Source organism: Vespa crabro, chromosome 21, assembly GCF_910589235.1.
Source record: "Vespa crabro chromosome 21, iyVesCrab1.2, whole genome shotgun sequence".
NCBI lineage: Eukaryota > Metazoa > Arthropoda > Insecta > Hymenoptera > Vespidae > Vespa > Vespa crabro.
In genome coordinates this window covers 3,034,022-3,052,236 of record NC_060975.1, presented here as the reverse complement: position 1 = coordinate 3,052,236, position 18,215 = coordinate 3,034,022, and the positions used below count along the sequence as shown (strand labels likewise).

The window sequence follows — 18,215 nt, the reverse complement described above, 5'->3', positions numbered from 1 at the left end:
GTTTATTGAGCAATTGCTTAAAATGTAGATAAGTATCATCATATATGATAATTCGTTTCGCTTATTAATAATTCATTGAAAATCCGTCTCATCGGAGTGGCGCCACATATACTCTACGCTCTCATTGGTCTGTCATTAATAATGAAATTATCCAAAAAAAACATAATAATTATAAATACTATCCGTCTCATCTGATGGCGTCATTTTGCTTTCTCATTGGGTCAATATCAATAATAAAATTTTTCTGAAGAAAGCATAATAATTATAAATAAAATCCGTCTCGTCGGAGTGGCGCTACATGTACTCCAGATTCTCATTGGCTCAATACCAATAATGAAATTGTCTAAAGAAAACATAGTAATTATTGCGATAAAATGTACAAGACTTATATATTTTTAATCTATATTTTACGTTATCGAATATCGTTAGAAATTTATCTAATAACCTTCAAGTTTTATTACACAGAACCATTGTGTGATAATTTAATGAGTGAATTTTTAAAATAAATTTTTTTTTCGTACCATGTAAAGTGATATTTTGAATACCACTAGACACGCAGCCCTACATTACGTTATTGGCAAATACTATCATCATCAAGTTGTCCTATTACTTTCGGTGATATTTGACGGTGACTAAAAAGAAACATGTTCTAATCAGTGATCATTTGATGCACCTGCGATCACAGAAATGTCACCTTGAACGTCTAATAAGAGAGGACGGCGGGGTAATTTTGGAACGCAACTAAGTGCGAGAGTATGTATGAAGATTTGTTATATGTGTGTGACGTATGGAATGATCATGAAAAGATGGTGACCGATTGATAGGAAAGTTTAATAATATCGTAAATTTCCAAGTGTTTCAAACGAATCATTTTTTTTTTTGGTTCAACAATAATCATTAAGAAAATCGAGAATAGAGGATCATGCAATTAAATCGGCTAAAGTTTAAATGTGTATTATTATATCCTGACGCTTTTTTAACATCCCTAGGCGTTAGAAAGAAAATTTCTTTCTTTTTAAGCTGGCTGACGTCTCAACCATCCTATTTGTGCGAATAAATGCCTTTCAATTCTTTGCTATTTTACATATCATTTTTTTTTTCTCAATCATTCATACTGCGTTTTGCTAACAAGTAATTTTCCTCAAGACTTATTCTTATTCTTTTCATGTTTTTCGTTATCGTCTCCTATACTTTGTCGTAAAGATAATAGTAGTTGTGAAATAATTACTTCCTTGTGTAGGCAATATAATAGCCAACTGTTATATATATATGTATATATATATATATATATGTTTATATATATATACTATCAAAATACATTGATTTTATTTGATAGTAATTGTGTCTAGAAAACAATTGTCTTTCTTAATGTTTATTTATTTTATTTTTAACACATTTTTTTTTATTATACAAAATTGATTAAATATTATTTATATGTATAATTAAAGATCTAAATTTATTTGTATTGTTAATAACGTGTTGTTAATGTGTCTTTGTACATAATTTTATAATTTTTAATTATTTACCATAATTGTGATATATTTTAGGAAGCACTATATTTAAGATTAAAGAAATTATGAAATTTGTGAGATCATTATATTGAATCGTAAAAAAGAACATACGATGTCCCACTGTAAAAAAGGTCCTTTGTCATCAGGATTTTATCAATTAGATATCATAAGTTAGTATAAAATTATATGTATCATATTTGTACAGTTTTTTTACTTATGAATTTAATGTACTGTGTAGATATTATTTATAATATTATTTTTATATATTATTTTAGTCGAAGGGGCAGTATTAAGAAGCTCGTCATTCTTGAAACCTAATCCGTACATAGAAATTTCAGTGGATGGAGAAAGACTTCTTACAACAGATGTATCCAAATCCACATATCAACCAAAATGGGAGGAAAGATTTCATGTATTGGTCAAACCATATTCTCAAGTGCATTTTCGTTTATTTGACCATAGCACATTTAGAAAGGATACGTTATTAGGAGAGAAAAGAATAAGTTTGTTTCAAATTTTGTCCCATTATAATGGAAAATTAGAAAATTTGGAGCTAACATTTGATTTGATGAATTCAAATAAACATGATTTCTGTTCTAACAAAATTGGAGAGCTAGTAACTGTATTTGATGGATTAACAATAGATATCAATGATATTACACCTGTTCATGATCCTCAATTACCAAAAACTGGAGAATTGGATACATTGTTTGATAACTTGAGAATTGATCTTAATAATTCTATACCAAGTAATACTAATGAATCGTTATGCCAAGTTCAATGTACTGTACCAGATGGTAAGATATTGCAGGACATCTTTTAAATATCGATTTATATATAATATAAATCAATATCTGCTGTACTAATATTTTCTTATTGTAGGTGCTAGTAGCAGTGATACTGTAAGTAATTGTAGCGTGTTAAATGGAGGAGTACGTGGACGAATGAGATTACATTCCAACGAAACTGCCACACCATCGTCGATGTATTGTGGTCAAGCTAATGCTCATCACAGTTCTACATATAACACTAATGCAAATCAATCTGGTATAGATAAACATAATTCTACTCAACATCACAAACCACATGAAAATGATAAACCAGGAAGTAGTAAAATGTGTTCAATTCACTTAGCAAATGGACATGCTGTCCCTATGTCAGATAAACCAGTAGCACAAACACAAGAAAAACCAATGAATAGAACATCAGAACGACATACGACATCCTTGATCGATGGATGCATACCATCACGTTCAGAACCATCACGTTCAACCAATCATAACATATCAGAGGGACGTCCAATTTCTCGTCCAGAACAGTCTTCGTCCGTTCCTAACACAAACGAACGTTTGATGAATTTTAGAGCAGATCAATCTGCATCGAATTCAGTTTCGGATGGGCGTACAGTTCCTCAATCAGAACCATTGTCTCTATCTAATGTAAATACATGTTCAACCTCTCGAATAGAATCGACGTCACTCCCTAATACAGAAACACGACCAGATCATTCATCCGAGGCTCGTGGAGCTACTCGATCTGAACAAAATAATAGTATTCTTCTTCCACATTGTATTCCTCGTTCAGAGCAATCTATGTTAAATACTGTATCAGATAGTCGCACTATACCACATTCTGAAGAATTTACAACAAATAATTTACCAGAATCTCGTTCGCTTACTAGAATGGCTCAACCAACAGTTTCATTGACAGGGCAACCTACAATGTCTGTAGCTGGACAACCTATTATACAACCTGGATCTTCAGTAATGCTTCCAGAAGTTGAAAATACATGTCATTCGGAGGAACCTCTTCCACCTGGATGGGAAATGAGATGCGATGGTTATAGTCGAAGGTATATTTTTTAAATATAATTATTAAACATATTATTGTTCAAATTAGGATCAACTTTCTTAATTCGTTATATTTATTATAGGTATTATGTTGATCATAATACAAGAAGTACATCATGGGAAAGACCACAGCCGTTACCACCAGGATGGGAAGTACGCAGAGATCCTAGGGGTAGAATTTATTATGTGGATCATAATACAAGAAGTACAACATGGCAGAGACCAAATACAGAAAGATTGCAACATTTCCAACAGTGGCAAGGTGAAAGGCAATATGTCGTTCAACAAGGCAATCAACGATTTCTTTATCCTCAAGTAAGTTACTATTTTATTGATATTCAATAATAATTGTCCAATTTAATTGATTTTTTAATATTTAACATATCCAGCCTCTTGGGGCAGCAGCCGCTGTAGCAGGACCTTTAGCTTCTGCTATACCTGATGATGATGATATCCTTGGACCATTACCAGCTGGTTGGGAAAGACGTAAGCAACCAGAAGGTCGAGTATATTATGTAAATCATAAAAATCGAACAACTCAATGGGAAGATCCTCGTACGCAAGGACAAGAAACAGGAATAGATGAACCACCATTACCAGATGGTTGGGAAATTCGATTGACAGAAGATGGTGTTCGATATTTCGTGGACCACAACACAAGAACAACAACATTCCAAGATCCAAGGCCAGGTGCACCAAAAGGGTAATTATTATTAATTTTTGTTAAAATTTATCTCAAGCATAAGTTTATTATCTTATCTATTCTATTATTATTATTCTTATATCAAGACCAAAAGGAGTTTACCGAGTACCAAGGGCATATGAAAGATCATTTCGTTGGAAATTATCCCAATTTCGTTTCTTATGTCAAACCAATGCATTACCCAATCATATAAAGATTAGTGTAAGTCGACAAACATTATTTGAGGATTCTTATCACCAAATAATGAATGCAGAAGCATTTGCGCTTAGACGAAGATTATATATTATATTTAAAGGAGAAGAAGGGTTGGATTATGGAGGCGTATCTAGGTAAAATGTTAATAAATATATTGATATATATTAACATTTAAAATTTCTATAATATATCTTTTCTTTTATCTTTTTAGAGAGTGGTTCTTCTTATTGAGTCACGAAGTTCTAAATCCTATGTATTGTTTATTTGAATATGCTAATAAAAGCAATTATAGCCTGCAAATAAATCCTGCATCTTACGTCAATCCTGATCATTTACAATATTTTAAATTTATTGGCAGATTTATTGCAATGGTTTGTATATATCTATACATATATATGGTTTGTGTGTAGTACATTTATTATTATTATTATTATTATTATTATTATTATTATTATTATTATTATTATTATATTATAAATTTATTCAATATCTTATTTTTAGGCTCTTTACCATGGACGATTTATCTATAGTGGTTTTACTATGCCATTTTTTAAAAGAATGTTAAATAAAAAACTAGTTATGAAAGATATAGAATCTATTGATCCAGAATTCTACAAGTCTCTTATATGGATAAAAGAGAATAATATAGATGAATGTGCTCTAGAATTGTATTATAGTGTTGACTTTGAAATTCTTGGACAGGTCATTCACCACGAATTAAAAGAAAACGGTGATAAGATTAGAGTTGTTGAAGACAATAAAGAAGAATATATTAGGTAAGGAAATAAAAATTAGATTAGAAACTTCTGAAAAAAATATATCTAATATTCTTATCATTATTAGATTAATGACTGAATGGAGAATGACCAGAGGTATAGAAGAACAAACAAAGGCCTTTTTAGATGGATTTAATTCAGTTGTACCATTAGAATGGTTAAAATATTTTGACGAACGTGAATTGGAGTTAATGCTTTGCGGTATGCAAGAAATTGATGTAGAAGATTGGCAACGTAATACTATTTATAGACATTATACGCGTAATAGTAAACAGGTTCTATGGTTCTGGCAGGTACATACATTTTTTTTTTCTTTTATAATTAAAATTTAATTACAAGTATATAATGCATATTAATTATTCGTAGTTCGTTACAAGAACGGACAGTGAGAAAAGGGCTCGCCTTTTACAATTTGTAACTGGTACTTGCAGAGTTCCTGTTGGAGGATTTGCTGAATTAATGGGTATAATTAATATATTTGAATATTCATAAGAATATATTTATATTTATCATAAATATATTTTTAAATATTTGCAGGAAGTAACGGGCCCCAACGATTTTGTATTGAAAAAGTTGGAAAAGATACGTGGTTGCCAAGATCTCACACATGTTTTAATAGACTCGACTTACCACCATATAAGAGTTATGATCAATTGGTAGAGAAATTAAATTATGCAATTGAAGAAACTGAAGGTTTTGGTCAAGAATAATTATTACAGATATAAAAGATCGTTCGGTAAATATCATTATTTGTTTAAATATTTGATAATAATATCTAATTATATTTTCTAATATGATGTCTGTTAGAGTGCAGATTCTGTATCATAATTTAATCCATAATAGGCATGAATGGATGGCAATAGTCCTTGGCACTACGATTTACGTTTCACATCAATAAATACTGAAAGTTTGCTGCTTTTTAATGATGTAATACATTCAGAATTTATCGAAATTATTATAAAACAACATGGAATATAAAATCTGATTTCGTATTATATCTTGATGTATATTATATACAGGTATATGTGGAGAAGTATCACTAATATTGTAAAAATTAAAAGTTACTGACTATTTCTGTTAATATTTATATTGATTCAGGCATATGCACAACATTGTAGATTATCAAAAACAATTATTTTTGTAATCTACATTGAAAATTGTATATTCCACAAGTTATTATATTTCTATCTGAATTGGAAATATTTCTTTCCAAAGTGTACTTTTTAATTTTGTGCATTTACAAAATATTAAAAGAAAATGTCAATGAAACGTAACCAAGTATATATTTTCTCTGATTATTTTTGTCATTAATACTTTTAAGTATTCACAGTGCAAGTTTTAAATGTTTGTTCTAAATCTTTTAATTCAATGTTTTATCATAATTTATAATGTAACGTTAAAAAACTAAGATAATAATGATTTGTTCCATATTGTCAAATTTCATTGATATTTTCTATGTTTCATTATGATTACATAAATATGATAGGATTAAATACATAAATTAATTGTACATATTGAAGCTATATGTAGCCATGCAATATACTGTAACGGAAATAACTATCCTTATGATGTTTAGTTTGTTTAGGTTACTTAATCCCTTGCCTTATAATATTGTACGAGACTTGTAATAATGTTTACGGACCAAACATCAAAAAAAACACAAATCGGATTACTTTGACCACAGGCGCAGCATTGGATTTAATTTTTTCAAGTATATAGATCCAATAAAATCAAAATAAAGATCATGAAGAGCTTGTAAAATTTTCTTAAATGAAAAACATGTAAAGTTGCTTTGTATTTCCAAGTTATTTCAAAAGATACCACACAATTTAGGACTATTCCATTATGCTATTTTGTTTTGAAGATTAATCATTTAAATTGAGCTGTTTTTCACAAACATAAATAAAATTTTCTTATTGCATTATTTATTTGTAAGCCTAAAGTAATATCAATTAAATGAGCAAATAATTGACGAAATTTTCTATAAATTCCTAAAAAGCTTACTTTTTCTATTAATTTCTTGTTTGTTTGATTAAATTATAAAGTTCATATAAAAACCATGTATTTATTAATAGTAATCAGATATATTATTTATAAAATAATGTCATTTTGTATTATGATATTATTAGCTTCAAAAAATTAAGGCTTCACAAAACAAGGCCAAATATATAAAAAGATTAATTTGAGTTTTATTAAGATCATAAATTAAAACATAAGGCAAGGGGTTAATCATAAAAATGCTGCCATGTTTATATGCAAATACAAACATTGCTCGCTGTAACAATAGTATATATTGTGTAAACTATACAGACACATATGCGCATATATATACACATGTTACCATTAACATTTTATAAAGAAACAAACTAATTGTAGATACTAATTATTAATATCTTGGGATATATATTAAAAAAATAGATTGTATATATTTGCTTTAAAATGCGTACACAATATTATATATATATATATATATATATATATATATATATATATATACATATATATATACATATATATATATATATATATACACATATATACACGTGTATATGAACACTATGTAAAGGATATCATTCGACGTTGCGACATGTATCTTACATATTGCAATATCAACAGTTTATGCTTGTTCAGAAATCAGAATACCAAGATTACACTTTGATTAATAATTGAACTGATTTAAACGAAGTAACCAAATAAATTCCTGCATTAGATCATTTATTTGTGTTTAACACCACTATATAATGTAATCAAGTATACTAAATGTAAGAAACTTAAACTGTACAATAATGTTCATTCATAATGTAAATTGGATAGTCGTGACAAAGAAAGATTTAATTAATACTTAAATTGATTTGTTTTATATTTATTTTATAATGTATTATTAACTACAACCATATACAGTTTTTAGTAGATGTAGCACATTATAAAGGACAGTATATGAAAGCGATATCCCTTGTTAGAACAGACATCCTACGTTCTTACTAAAGATATTATAATTTTGGATTTGGACCAAAAAAATGATCCCATGGTAAATAATTTAAAATACTACTAGAATTACTATAGTGATTATATATGGATCCCCAAGTTTGTTCTATATTTGGTTTAAAGTTTTTCAATTCATCTAAAAGTTAATGAAAATTCACGTTATAAGCACATTATTATGTCATAAAAAGCATTGTAAATATAAACACATTAATGTTTACAAATGTTATTAAAAATACATATTGCAACAACTTACTCTCATCTATATTAATCAAATCTTCTACTTTGGTTTCTACGCCATTTTTATCTCTCTTTGTTGTAACAACATATTTTTTATCACCAATCTGTTTAGAAACTCTCTTTTCTTCGTTACCTTCACTATCTTTTATTATCTGATGTTGCTCTATGGTACCATCTGGTGCATGTATAAATCTTTTGCTAACAAATTTGGAACTTCGGTAAGATTGGTGGTTTGTAGAGGGTATTATTTTTGTATCATTAGGTTCATTCCAAAATTTAAAAAGGTTATCAGCAGAAATTCTATAATGAACGAAGTAACAAAATTACAATTAAAATAATAACTTAAAATACAAAATATTTATAAAATTTCATACCTTCCATCTAAATCTGCATCTACTTTGTTTTTTTCATTATCATGAGAATCTGGAAATTCATATCCAGGTTTTAACATTTTATCACGCAAACTATTATTACTTTGTCCTGCATTCGGTGACTCTTCTATGCTACCTTAAAATATACAAACAATTTCTCAAATGATCAGTGAAATTAAGAAATAATTTTTAATATTAATTAGAGAAAAAAAAAATCATTTTGAAAGAAATAATCTATACATACCTGGTATATCGAAAATTTTACTATCATTAAAATTCGGAAATATTTTACTATCATCAAAACTTGAGAAAATACTGTTCAATATATTATCGAATTGTGATTCAAAATAAGATGTCATATCCTTGGGATCATTGAAGATATGAACGTGTACATTACTTCTACCAAAATGTCTATAATAATTAATAAAATCACATAATTATATATTAATAATGAACAATAATTTTTCAAGAAATATACCTGAAGTCATCGTCATCATTGTCATCTTCATCGTTTTGCCAAATGGGATTACGAAAACTGTGTTTCCTTGATTATGGATAATCCAACGTAAAAGATTTTTTTATTAAATATAATGAACGGTATTATACTACTAATAAATTAATTAATGAATTATAAATATAAAAAAATACTAATTAATAAACGACCTTTCTAGATTTTTAAATATGTTATATACCAACTTATGTACTTCATATATATCATTACCTTTATTATTCACTTGTCATTATTATAATAACTTACCCTTCGTCTCCGAAATCTTCTCTATCTCCTCCAATAAAGAAATTTCGAAAGAAATCAAAGATTGGCATTTTTAATTTTTCTTCTACGCAGCCAGCTATGGATGTATTCGCATAACGTCAAAACAAATGTAATTACGTCATGTATCTAGTGTTATGATCTATCACATAAAATTACTTACGATGATGACATGAGGAGTTTCACCTATCACAGTCAGTATATTTTTCGACGTTTGAACATCATTCTCTTAAGAGAAATGAATTTATATAAAGAAAAAAATAAAACAGGATTACCAATAGTATAATTTAAAAAATTTAAACTATCACTCTATTGTCTTTATTCCTGTTTTGCAGTACCTTTTCGTTCGACCTCTTCGAGATATATCGATCTTACGAGAAATTTCGATTTTATCAAAATAATATTGAACAATAAAAATATCTTCATGGTTTTTGTATATTACGTTATTTAAGATTATAATTTATTATTTATTATCGATTTATATAATTTTATACTTGTACAACATAAATTTAGGAATAAATTCTTTTCTCATTCAAATTAGCATCTTAAATAATGTAATAAAATTAATTTAACAGAATATAGACAATAGGGAATTATTGGAAAAAATTATAGCGAAATGATTACAACAATAAAGTAATTTTAAATTTTATTAGAAATGATTAAAGAACAAGAGTTTCTTGAAGTTTTAATTGTTTTTTGCTCTTTGCCTTAACTTGTGCAGCAATACGATCCAAATCTCTGCGCCCTTGACTCGTAAGCTTGCGTCCACCAAGTGGAGCTTTTTCAATAAGCTTTAATTGTTCTAAAGTTTGAAGCGCTTTACGAGCAACACCACCAGCTGATCGACAAAAATGGCTAGGATGAGTTCCATTTCGTTTACGACCACCAAAAATTTTAGTAACTGCTCCAACACCAATGGGACTACGAATATAAATATGACGGACTAATGCTGCACAACGTATGTAATACCAATCTGGATCATAAGGAGCTAATTCCTTGAAACGAGCTGATTTTACAATATCTACCCATTCTGGGACACGCATTTTGCCAGTCCTAAAATTTATATAATAATTATATTAATTATACATATAAAAAAAACAATAGTTTATTTGTCACTATAAATTATAACCTAACAACTAAAATTATAAAATAATATAGCTTACTTTTTAAGGAAAGCTGCAAAAGCTTTCACAAATTTGTGTTGATCAACGTCCTTTAACGTAACAGACGGCATCTGAAATAAATATACAAAACAAATTAAAATCAACACATTGTGTATTGAACATCAATATCACCACATGGGTGGACTATATGATTATACATATATAATTTTCTATGATATTAATTTAACGATATGCATAACACTAGTATAACATAGTATTTATTAAATGATTTTTAGTGAATTCTACACAAAATATATTTAATTATTCACTCAAATTTTTCAAAATTCAACGAAAAATGCCAATACCACACACCTTTGCAAGAATACAAAACGGAAAGACAAGATCCAAGATGGAGTAGTGGCAGATAGAATTTCAATCTATTGAAAGGAAATGACCATGAAACTATTTTCTATAGATGAGCTACGTAGTAAACACTACGTAGTAACATTAGTAATTTTTTTTTAATATTTCAGGATATTAATAATAAGAATTCTTAATTATAACCAAAATGAAAATTCTACGATTATTTTATATTATTTATTATTATGATAATATAAATTAATTTTATTCTCTTTCTTTTTTTTTTTTGTCAATTTATAATCAGTACTAGCCATTCTGTTATATGATTGGTTGACACGCGTTTAGTGAAGGAAAGGCTTATGATATTGTTCAAAGATAATTATATGATTCTAAAATCTTTTATATATTACATTATGATTTTCCAAATGAGGTAGTCGTTTATTAAATGTAATTTTGTAATATTTATTTACATTTTATATGGTAATGATTGATATGATCATATTTAAATAAATGATTTAAGATTATTATGAAGGTTATGTTATAAAAGTTATCAATAATATAGCTAAGATGATCCTATCGTTAAATTTTTACTTTGAAGTATTATATTAACTGCGTTTTTAAAAATAAAATTATCTTCATTATCTTGTATATATATATATACATATATACATATATATATGTGCACGTATGGACAGCAATTATTAGTATTGCTTAGCTTTTAATTGGTACCAGTAGTGATATATTTTGTCAAAGAAATGAATGTATTGTTAAGTAGATTGAATCAACAATTATTAAGATTGACAGGAAAATTTTTTTTAACAAGACATAAATTAATTGGAAATTATCATCAACATGGAACTTTGACAGAGCATATTTCTTTCTCAAAGGATTTTCTATTTCAGCAGGTATGTGAAATATTGCATATCTTTGTAATAGCTTTAATTAAATCTTTTTACTACCTGTTGATACTATTAAATGTTGATACTACCTGTCATAATAGATAATACTGTAACTCATTCATTGAATGTATTTCATCATGTTACATTGTATCAAGTACTTATCATCATTGTAAATAACATATTACAGTTGTGAATACATTTATATTAAAAATAATTTATTTAGTCATATATTCTAAATAGTGTCAGTATCTAATCTACCTTATGTTGATCTCTTTATGTACGTTATCAGAGAAATAAATAAATACATATAATTAATTTAAAAAAATGACATTATTTTCATTTTTAAATACTGCAGTATACATGATTTAATTTAATTAAATATTGCATTAATCAATTAATTTGACAATATCAGATATAATATATTAATAAAAAATCAGTATATATATTTATTTTATTTTCAATAAATGGTACATAATAAAATTTTTATTCTATTTTAGTTTTATTTGCAATTGAACTAACTAAATAGGTTATTATTATAAACAAATTTGTAACATTCACAATCAAGCATGTTATACTTTTTTTTATTTAAATAATTGCTTTGTAAAATCGAAATCGAGCATATTTCATTATCCGAGATTAAGATCTCTCTTTCCTTATTCGAAACAATATTTCATGGCTTAAAAAATAATCTTTGTTAAGTGTTTAGATTAGATGGATTAAAACTTTATTTGTGGGTAGGTAAAATTTGATAAATTTTATTTACACGTTGTTTATATATATCTCAAAATCATTTCACATACACACATTTCATTACATTATAAATTTCATTTTATTTTTATTTATAATATATATTTCAAATTTTATATTTTATTTTTTTTATGATAATTTATATGATTTATATGATTATTATGATAAAAGTTCCACATTAATATAATATACCATTTCACGGATAATAAATTACATTATTTATTTTAATTGATATATAAATACATTTGTAATTCATTTATATTTATATTAAAAAACATTTTAGTTATTCGATCCAGTGTCCAGTACATATACATATTTACTTGCTGATATCAATAATAAAGATGCTATTTTAATCGATCCAGTCTTTGAATGGGCTGATCGAGATAAAAAAATTATCGAAGAACTCGGTTTGAATTTGAAATATGTTGGTAAGTTGCAATCTTTTATTTTTTCCTTTTTTTTTATTTTTGTTTTATTTTTAATTTAAAAAAATTTTTTTTATTTTTTTTATATATTTTTTTTGGATAAATTAAGAAAGATTCATTTTTTCTATTTCGAATTTATTTAAAAAAAAAAATCATTAAATACTTCTCTCTAATTAACGATTATTTCCTTTACAGCGAATACACATATGCACGCAGACCATATTACAGGAACGGGCCGATTAAAATCGTTATTACCAGGTTGTCGATCGATGATCTCCCGCAATAGTGGTGCCGAGGCCGACATTCTCTTGGAGCCACGAGACCGCATCAAATTTGGTAGACATTATCTGGTGGTGATACCCACACCTGGTCATACTGAAGGTGGATAACGCATAATCATTCTGAAGAATATTTTATTTATCATTCTCATTAATTTACATGGTTGATTGATTGTATTCAATAGTTACACATATATACATATATATTACACTTATATATATGTTAGAATATTACGTATATATATGTGTGTATAATATATATTACAATCCGTTCAATTAGATAAGTTTTTAAAAAGTAATATTTAAAAAGATCTTATACAAGCTTCCTCTACATAATACATTATAATTAATTATAATATAAAAGACTTAAGTAATACTAGTATATATATAACTATGTAAATGTAGTAATATCAATTAATTAATACATAATCGAATGTAAAAGCTATACATACATACATACATACATACATACATACATACATACATACATATATATATATATGTATGTATATATATATGTATATATATATATATATGAAAAGTTGAACGATGAAATAAATTGAATTACTTTCAATTTAAATTTTTATATTGAAATTTTTATATAGGATGCGTGACGTATGTATGTGATGAACAAGGAATCGCTTTCACGGGTGATGCCTTATTAATACGCGGATGTGGAAGGACAGACTTTCAGGTTTGTATTAAAAATTAAAAAAAAGAAAAAAAGAAGAAGAAGAAGAAACAAAAAAAAGACTTTTCTTTAGCACATTTTTATAATATCTAGGTTTTTCCATTTGTTTAATATCTAGATATTTTTATTTGTTAGGGTGGCTCGTCAGAAATATTGTACAAGTCTGTACATGAAAATATATTTACTTTACCATCATATTACAGACTATATCCTGCACATGATTATAATGGTAGAACTGTAACTACTGTTGCTGAAGAAAAAATGTTAAATCCTAGATTATCTAAATCGTTGGATGAATTTGTAAATATTATGAATAATCTTAATCTTCCATATCCAAAAATGATTGGTAAGATTTATAATACTTAAAGATATTTAATATATTCCATAAAATATTTGTATTGTTTTTATTTATAAACGTTTTTATATATAAATCTAAGTTGCTAACACAAATACTGTTTCAGACAAAGCTGTCCCGGCTAACAAGGTTTGTGGAGTCTTTGAAATTAATAAGAAGAAAGGAGAACAGTGAGAAAATAACGAGAAATTTGTCAAATTTCATCAACTCTTTTCTCTTTGAACATGAGATAAGATTGTTTTATATATATGTATATATATGTATATATGTGTGTGTATATATATATATATATATATATATATATATACATACATATATATATGTTCCTATGCAATGTACAGTTTTCAAGATACTTGTAAACTTTTTCAATCGATAATAGATACCTGCAATTTAATAAATAAATATTTGCGTATATTCATGAAAATCATAGATTTGCAACTAGTATAATATTTTTTTATATATTTTAATAAATATATATATACATATATATATCTGTATAAATTAACATAATAATAACAATAATAATAATAATGAGATTATTATTTAAATGCTCAAATTTTTCTGAAAAAGCAATACAATAATCTCTTAAATCTATTCTGAATAATTATAATAATTTAACTATGTATTGTTATAAATAAATATTTATATTTCTCCACGTGCATGAAATTAAACCAATTAGAATAAAATAAAAGGAAAAAGAAGAAATAGGTATTATAAAAACGTTATAGTATAACACATGAAACAGAAACGTTTAATTCGCGTTTCCTAATTTTTTCCAGACAAAAACTGCATATTTGGTGAAATCCAAGCGCGTTTGCTTTTCCTCCGTTTAATGTACCTGAAAGGATTGTCTGTAATTTCCCATGGGCCCTTGTGTTTTATCCCTGTGTAATCGTGGTGGTACCATCCTTTGACCATGTATTCTTTTCAACATTTTGTTATTTCGTTTGACATTAAAAACCTAAATTCGTTTGTATAAATTTATATTAAGCAATCAAAAAAAAAAAAAAAGGAAAGAAAAACAAAACAAAAAAAGGAAAGACGTATTCATTCCCGATTTTAAAATCCCTCATTAAAATTCATTGAAACTGAAAAGTTAAGATTGTTGAGAAATACATCGTTCAATATTATTATACTAAGAACCGTCTTTATGTCACGATATTTACGAATCATTTGCAAATAATAAGCCCTTTTGCAGTTCTCTGTATCTTCCCAAATTACATACAGTGAAAAGAAAGAAAGAGAGAGAAAGAGAGAAACAAGAAAAGAAAGAACGGGGTTTCTTGTAATCGGGTTGACGAAAAGGCCTCCGCACCTCGTCGAAACTGAAGATGAAAAGACCCCATGGTGTTGGTGCTGTGCTTCTACTGCATAGCTGAGGGTTGAAATCGATACCGTTTCCAGGGTAACCAGTAGGTACGGTGCCCGACACACGAGTGTTGGAACAGGCCAAGGCTATCCACTTATGCATTTTCATGCTGTTCTAAAAAAGGACAAAGAAATCAAAAGATAATATGTACGTACTTATTTCTTTTTTTTTTTTTTTAATTTCTAATTTTTTTATTTATCAGTTTTTATTTATCATTTCTTTTTCTTAATTTATTTTTCTCTTTTCTTTTTTTCCATACAGAAGATCTGTTAACCATTGCACAAGGAATGTGTACGGTCAATGGAAATTATTATTATTATTAATTTTATATCAACGAATGTTTCTCTTTGTTTGTTCGTACTATTGGTAAATAACAAAGTACTTGCCCTATCAATGTATTATTGAAAATTTCAATATAGTATTTCTGATCATGTTTTCTTTCATATTATTCGTTTGATATTATTCGAGGCGTGGCATTATATTCCCTAGTTCAAGCTCTCGCTACGATTGTTTGTGAATCGGCTTTGATTGTACCGAAAATCAATATTAGGTAGTAACGATGACTCTATATGGAACGGTATGATAAGCCAAGTATAGTAGGATCCTTAATCTTTAATATAATTCGTTTAATTGTATTCTTTTTCTGATTTTCATATTTTGTTTCGACGATTATGAGATACAAATCGTTTCATTAAAAAACATTGAAGAGTATAAAAGTGACAAAAATTAAAATATAAATTCGTTGATTCCCATAAGATATATATAAGAGAGATTGATATAGATCACGTGATCGTTCTAAAATCAACAATAAAAATGATGATACTTATAAACTCGAACAATTAATCAAAATGACAGAGAGATCAATATATAAATTAATTTATTTTCATGAGAGATACGTAAGACAGATTGTTTGGCGTTAATCGAATGATCGATCTAAATTCTATTAATAAAAATGATTTGAAACTTGTAAATTCGAACGACTTCAAATAAATAACGAGGAAATCAAAGTACATGAATTCATTTAATTTCTATAAAAGAAAGCTATATTATATCATTTCGTTATTGATCACGTGATCGTATAAAATTACAATCTAAAAAAAAAAAAAAGAAACAATGACAATACTTATAAAACTCGGAACAATCAATATGAAGTTACTGAGATGTTTTTGAAATTGAAAGTTTCTGGTATCTTGTCAGAATTCATTGTACTAGACGACAAATCCCAAGAAAGAAATCGTTCTCATAGAAAATGGATTTCGACGGATACCAATGACGTGACATTTACCGAGAAAAAAAAAAGAAGAAAGAAAGAAAGAAAAAAGAATTCTATCGTTATTTTGTCGCGTGCTACAACAGTAGTCTAGTATCTACAGGTTGTTGAGTTCGCCCTCGGCATCGGGGATTTCTCTCTCTCTCTCTCTCTCTCCTTTTCTCTTTCTCTCTTTCTCTTTACACTCTCTTTCCTTTCTCGTTTTCCCGCCTGTGTAACCGGCTGGCCCTACTCTTTCTCTCTTTTATACGCTTTTTCTCCTATACGCGTACCCACGACTTTGTACTCCCCCACGTACACTTTCTGAAGATCAATTTACTGCGGCGCACGAGAAACTCCCTTTGTCATCGATTGCCAATGGTCGGGGTTTCTCTACGTCGCGCCGCACCGCGCCGGCAGACGCCTCTCGTTCTAGACGACTTCACGTTCAAACGGGACTCCACTCTAGTCATTGGGAATATTATCGATATAAGCACAACTTCATTATAACGAGAAATCCTCCCAGAATAGATCGATCGTATAAACTAAACAATGAACAATCCATTTCTATTTCCATTGCCTCGTGTCAATTTCCCATTGAATCCCATTCCATTTAATTTTTCTCATACTCTTTATTCGTAGATTGTTAGATTTACGAATGTATTTATGTTGAAAATTTGTTCTTTTTTTTTTTGTTATTTTTGTCTTTTTGTTATTTAATTTGACCAATTTGACATTTTCGATGACATATAAATATGATAACAGTATAAGACAAATTTATTAAGGAATAATTTATTCATTAAAAAGTTTTTATATCATTAAAATTTCTATTTGATAGAATTACAATTGTATTTATACAATTACATCTTGTTATTATTAATTAAATCAATTCGATAACAAAAATATTAATAGTATTCTTAAGAAGTTATTAAAAAATTTTACCATTGTAGAAACTCATAAAAATTCTTTTTTTTCTCCATAGAAATTCTAATCCCAATTGATATTACATCTGAGTGTATCATCATTGACATATTAATTTTTTCTCTCTTGCCAAAGATTTTTTTTTCTGTATCCTTAACAAAATCATTTAATTTTTAATGTCTACATATATATATATATATATAAAAAAAAAAAAAGAAACATTATTCAAAAAATTACAAATGCGCGAAGTGTATATATAAAGAAGGAAAGGTTTAGCGGGAAAATTGGCGCTCCTTCGGAAAGCGTTTAAATCACCAGCTTTCCCGCCACGTTATCGACTGGTCAAGGGGCGCATGTGAAAAGCGGCTACCGGCGCGGTCATCGAGCGGTGGCCATTGATTGGCCGAGCCGGTTCAGC

The 18,215-nt window shown here is 27.6% G+C and overlaps 4 protein-coding genes across 8 annotated transcripts; 2 read left to right on the top strand and 2 right to left on the bottom strand.

Moving 5' to 3' along the window:
- The first annotated feature begins 321 nt into the window (after positions 1 to 321).
- Positions 322 to 6,832, top strand: LOC124431341 (E3 ubiquitin-protein ligase Su(dx)). 5 transcript variants are annotated; one of them, XM_046979123.1, is made up of 13 exons: positions 322 to 753; positions 1,548 to 1,681; positions 1,787 to 2,308; positions 2,394 to 3,363; positions 3,445 to 3,676; positions 3,751 to 4,064; positions 4,151 to 4,393; positions 4,471 to 4,630; positions 4,761 to 5,035; positions 5,103 to 5,328; positions 5,402 to 5,498; positions 5,573 to 5,771; positions 5,879 to 6,832. In XM_046979123.1, exons 2-12 carry the CDS (start codon positions 1,624 to 1,626, stop codon positions 5,743 to 5,745), a joined length of 3,270 nt encoding a protein of 1,089 aa, XP_046835079.1. In that variant the 5' UTR covers positions 322 to 753; positions 1,548 to 1,623; the 3' UTR covers positions 5,746 to 5,771; positions 5,879 to 6,832. The 5 variants fall into 5 exon arrangements, with proteins under 5 accessions (XP_046835079.1, XP_046835078.1, XP_046835083.1 ...); XM_046979122.1 differs by having other exon boundaries at positions 5,843 to 6,832; XM_046979127.1 differs by having other exon boundaries at positions 322 to 828; positions 1,552 to 1,681; positions 5,843 to 6,832.
- Positions 6,833 to 7,882: 1,050 nt separating this feature from the next.
- Positions 7,883 to 9,723, bottom strand: LOC124431337. The gene is made up of 7 exons (XM_046979119.1): positions 9,564 to 9,723; positions 9,386 to 9,479; positions 9,107 to 9,172; positions 8,873 to 9,039; positions 8,632 to 8,764; positions 8,274 to 8,557; positions 7,883 to 8,156 (listed from the first exon to the last, which is right to left on the bottom strand). Exons 2-7 carry the CDS (start codon positions 9,451 to 9,453, stop codon positions 8,026 to 8,028), a joined length of 849 nt encoding a protein of 282 aa, XP_046835075.1. The 5' UTR covers positions 9,454 to 9,479; positions 9,564 to 9,723; the 3' UTR covers positions 7,883 to 8,025.
- Positions 9,724 to 10,020: 297 nt separating this feature from the next.
- On the bottom strand, positions 10,021 to 10,959 carry LOC124431340 (40S ribosomal protein S19-like). The gene is made up of 3 exons (XM_046979121.1): positions 10,876 to 10,959; positions 10,564 to 10,634; positions 10,021 to 10,453 (listed from the first exon to the last, which is right to left on the bottom strand). Exons 2-3 carry the CDS (start codon positions 10,632 to 10,634, stop codon positions 10,060 to 10,062), a joined length of 465 nt encoding a protein of 154 aa, XP_046835077.1. The 5' UTR covers positions 10,876 to 10,959; the 3' UTR covers positions 10,021 to 10,059.
- Positions 10,960 to 11,420: 461 nt separating this feature from the next.
- LOC124431338 (persulfide dioxygenase ETHE1, mitochondrial) lies at positions 11,421 to 14,642 on the top strand. Its single transcript, XM_046979120.1, has 6 exons — positions 11,421 to 11,768; positions 12,793 to 12,937; positions 13,130 to 13,315; positions 13,818 to 13,906; positions 14,039 to 14,249; positions 14,365 to 14,642. The coding sequence occupies exons 1-6, from the start codon at positions 11,619 to 11,621 to the stop codon at positions 14,430 to 14,432; spliced, it is 849 nt and encodes a 282-aa protein (XP_046835076.1). The 5' UTR covers positions 11,421 to 11,618; the 3' UTR covers positions 14,433 to 14,642.
- Positions 14,643 to 18,215: the final 3,573 nt, after the last annotated feature.

Bases quoted from the DNA above. Each gene is read 5' to 3' on its own strand.
- LOC124431341 (XM_046979123.1), top strand. From the start codon at position 1,624: ATGTCCCACTGTAAAAAAGGTCCTTTGTCATCAGGATTTTATCAATTA. The intron at 2,309-2,393 runs GTAAGATATTGC...TTCTTATTGTAG, and splicing joins TCAATGTACTGTACCAGATG to GTGCTAGTAGCAGTGATACT. The intron at 4,065-4,150 runs GTAATTATTATT...TCTTATATCAAG, and splicing joins AGGCCAGGTGCACCAAAAGG to ACCAAAAGGAGTTTACCGAG.
- LOC124431337 (XM_046979119.1), bottom strand. From the start codon at position 9,453: ATGCCAATCTTTGATTTCTTTCGAAATTTCTTTATTGGAGGAGATAGA. The intron at 9,040-9,106 runs GTATATTTCTTG...TAATTATTATAG, and splicing joins AATGATGACGATGACTTCAG to ACATTTTGGTAGAAGTAATG. The intron at 8,157-8,273 runs GTAAGTTGTTGC...ATTAACTTTTAG, and splicing joins TTTGATTAATATAGATGAGA to ATGAATTGAAAAACTTTAAA.
- LOC124431340 (XM_046979121.1), bottom strand. From the start codon at position 10,634: ATGCCGTCTGTTACGTTAAAGGACGTTGATCAACACAAATTTGTGAAA. The intron at 10,454-10,563 runs GTAAGCTATATT...TATAAATTTTAG, and splicing joins TTTGCAGCTTTCCTTAAAAA to GACTGGCAAAATGCGTGTCC.
- LOC124431338 (XM_046979120.1), top strand. From the start codon at position 11,619: ATGAATGTATTGTTAAGTAGATTGAATCAACAATTATTAAGATTGACA. The intron at 11,769-12,792 runs GTATGTGAAATA...AAAACATTTTAG, and splicing joins AGGATTTTCTATTTCAGCAG to TTATTCGATCCAGTGTCCAG. The intron at 13,907-14,038 runs GTTTGTATTAAA...TTTATTTGTTAG, and splicing joins GTGGAAGGACAGACTTTCAG to GGTGGCTCGTCAGAAATATT.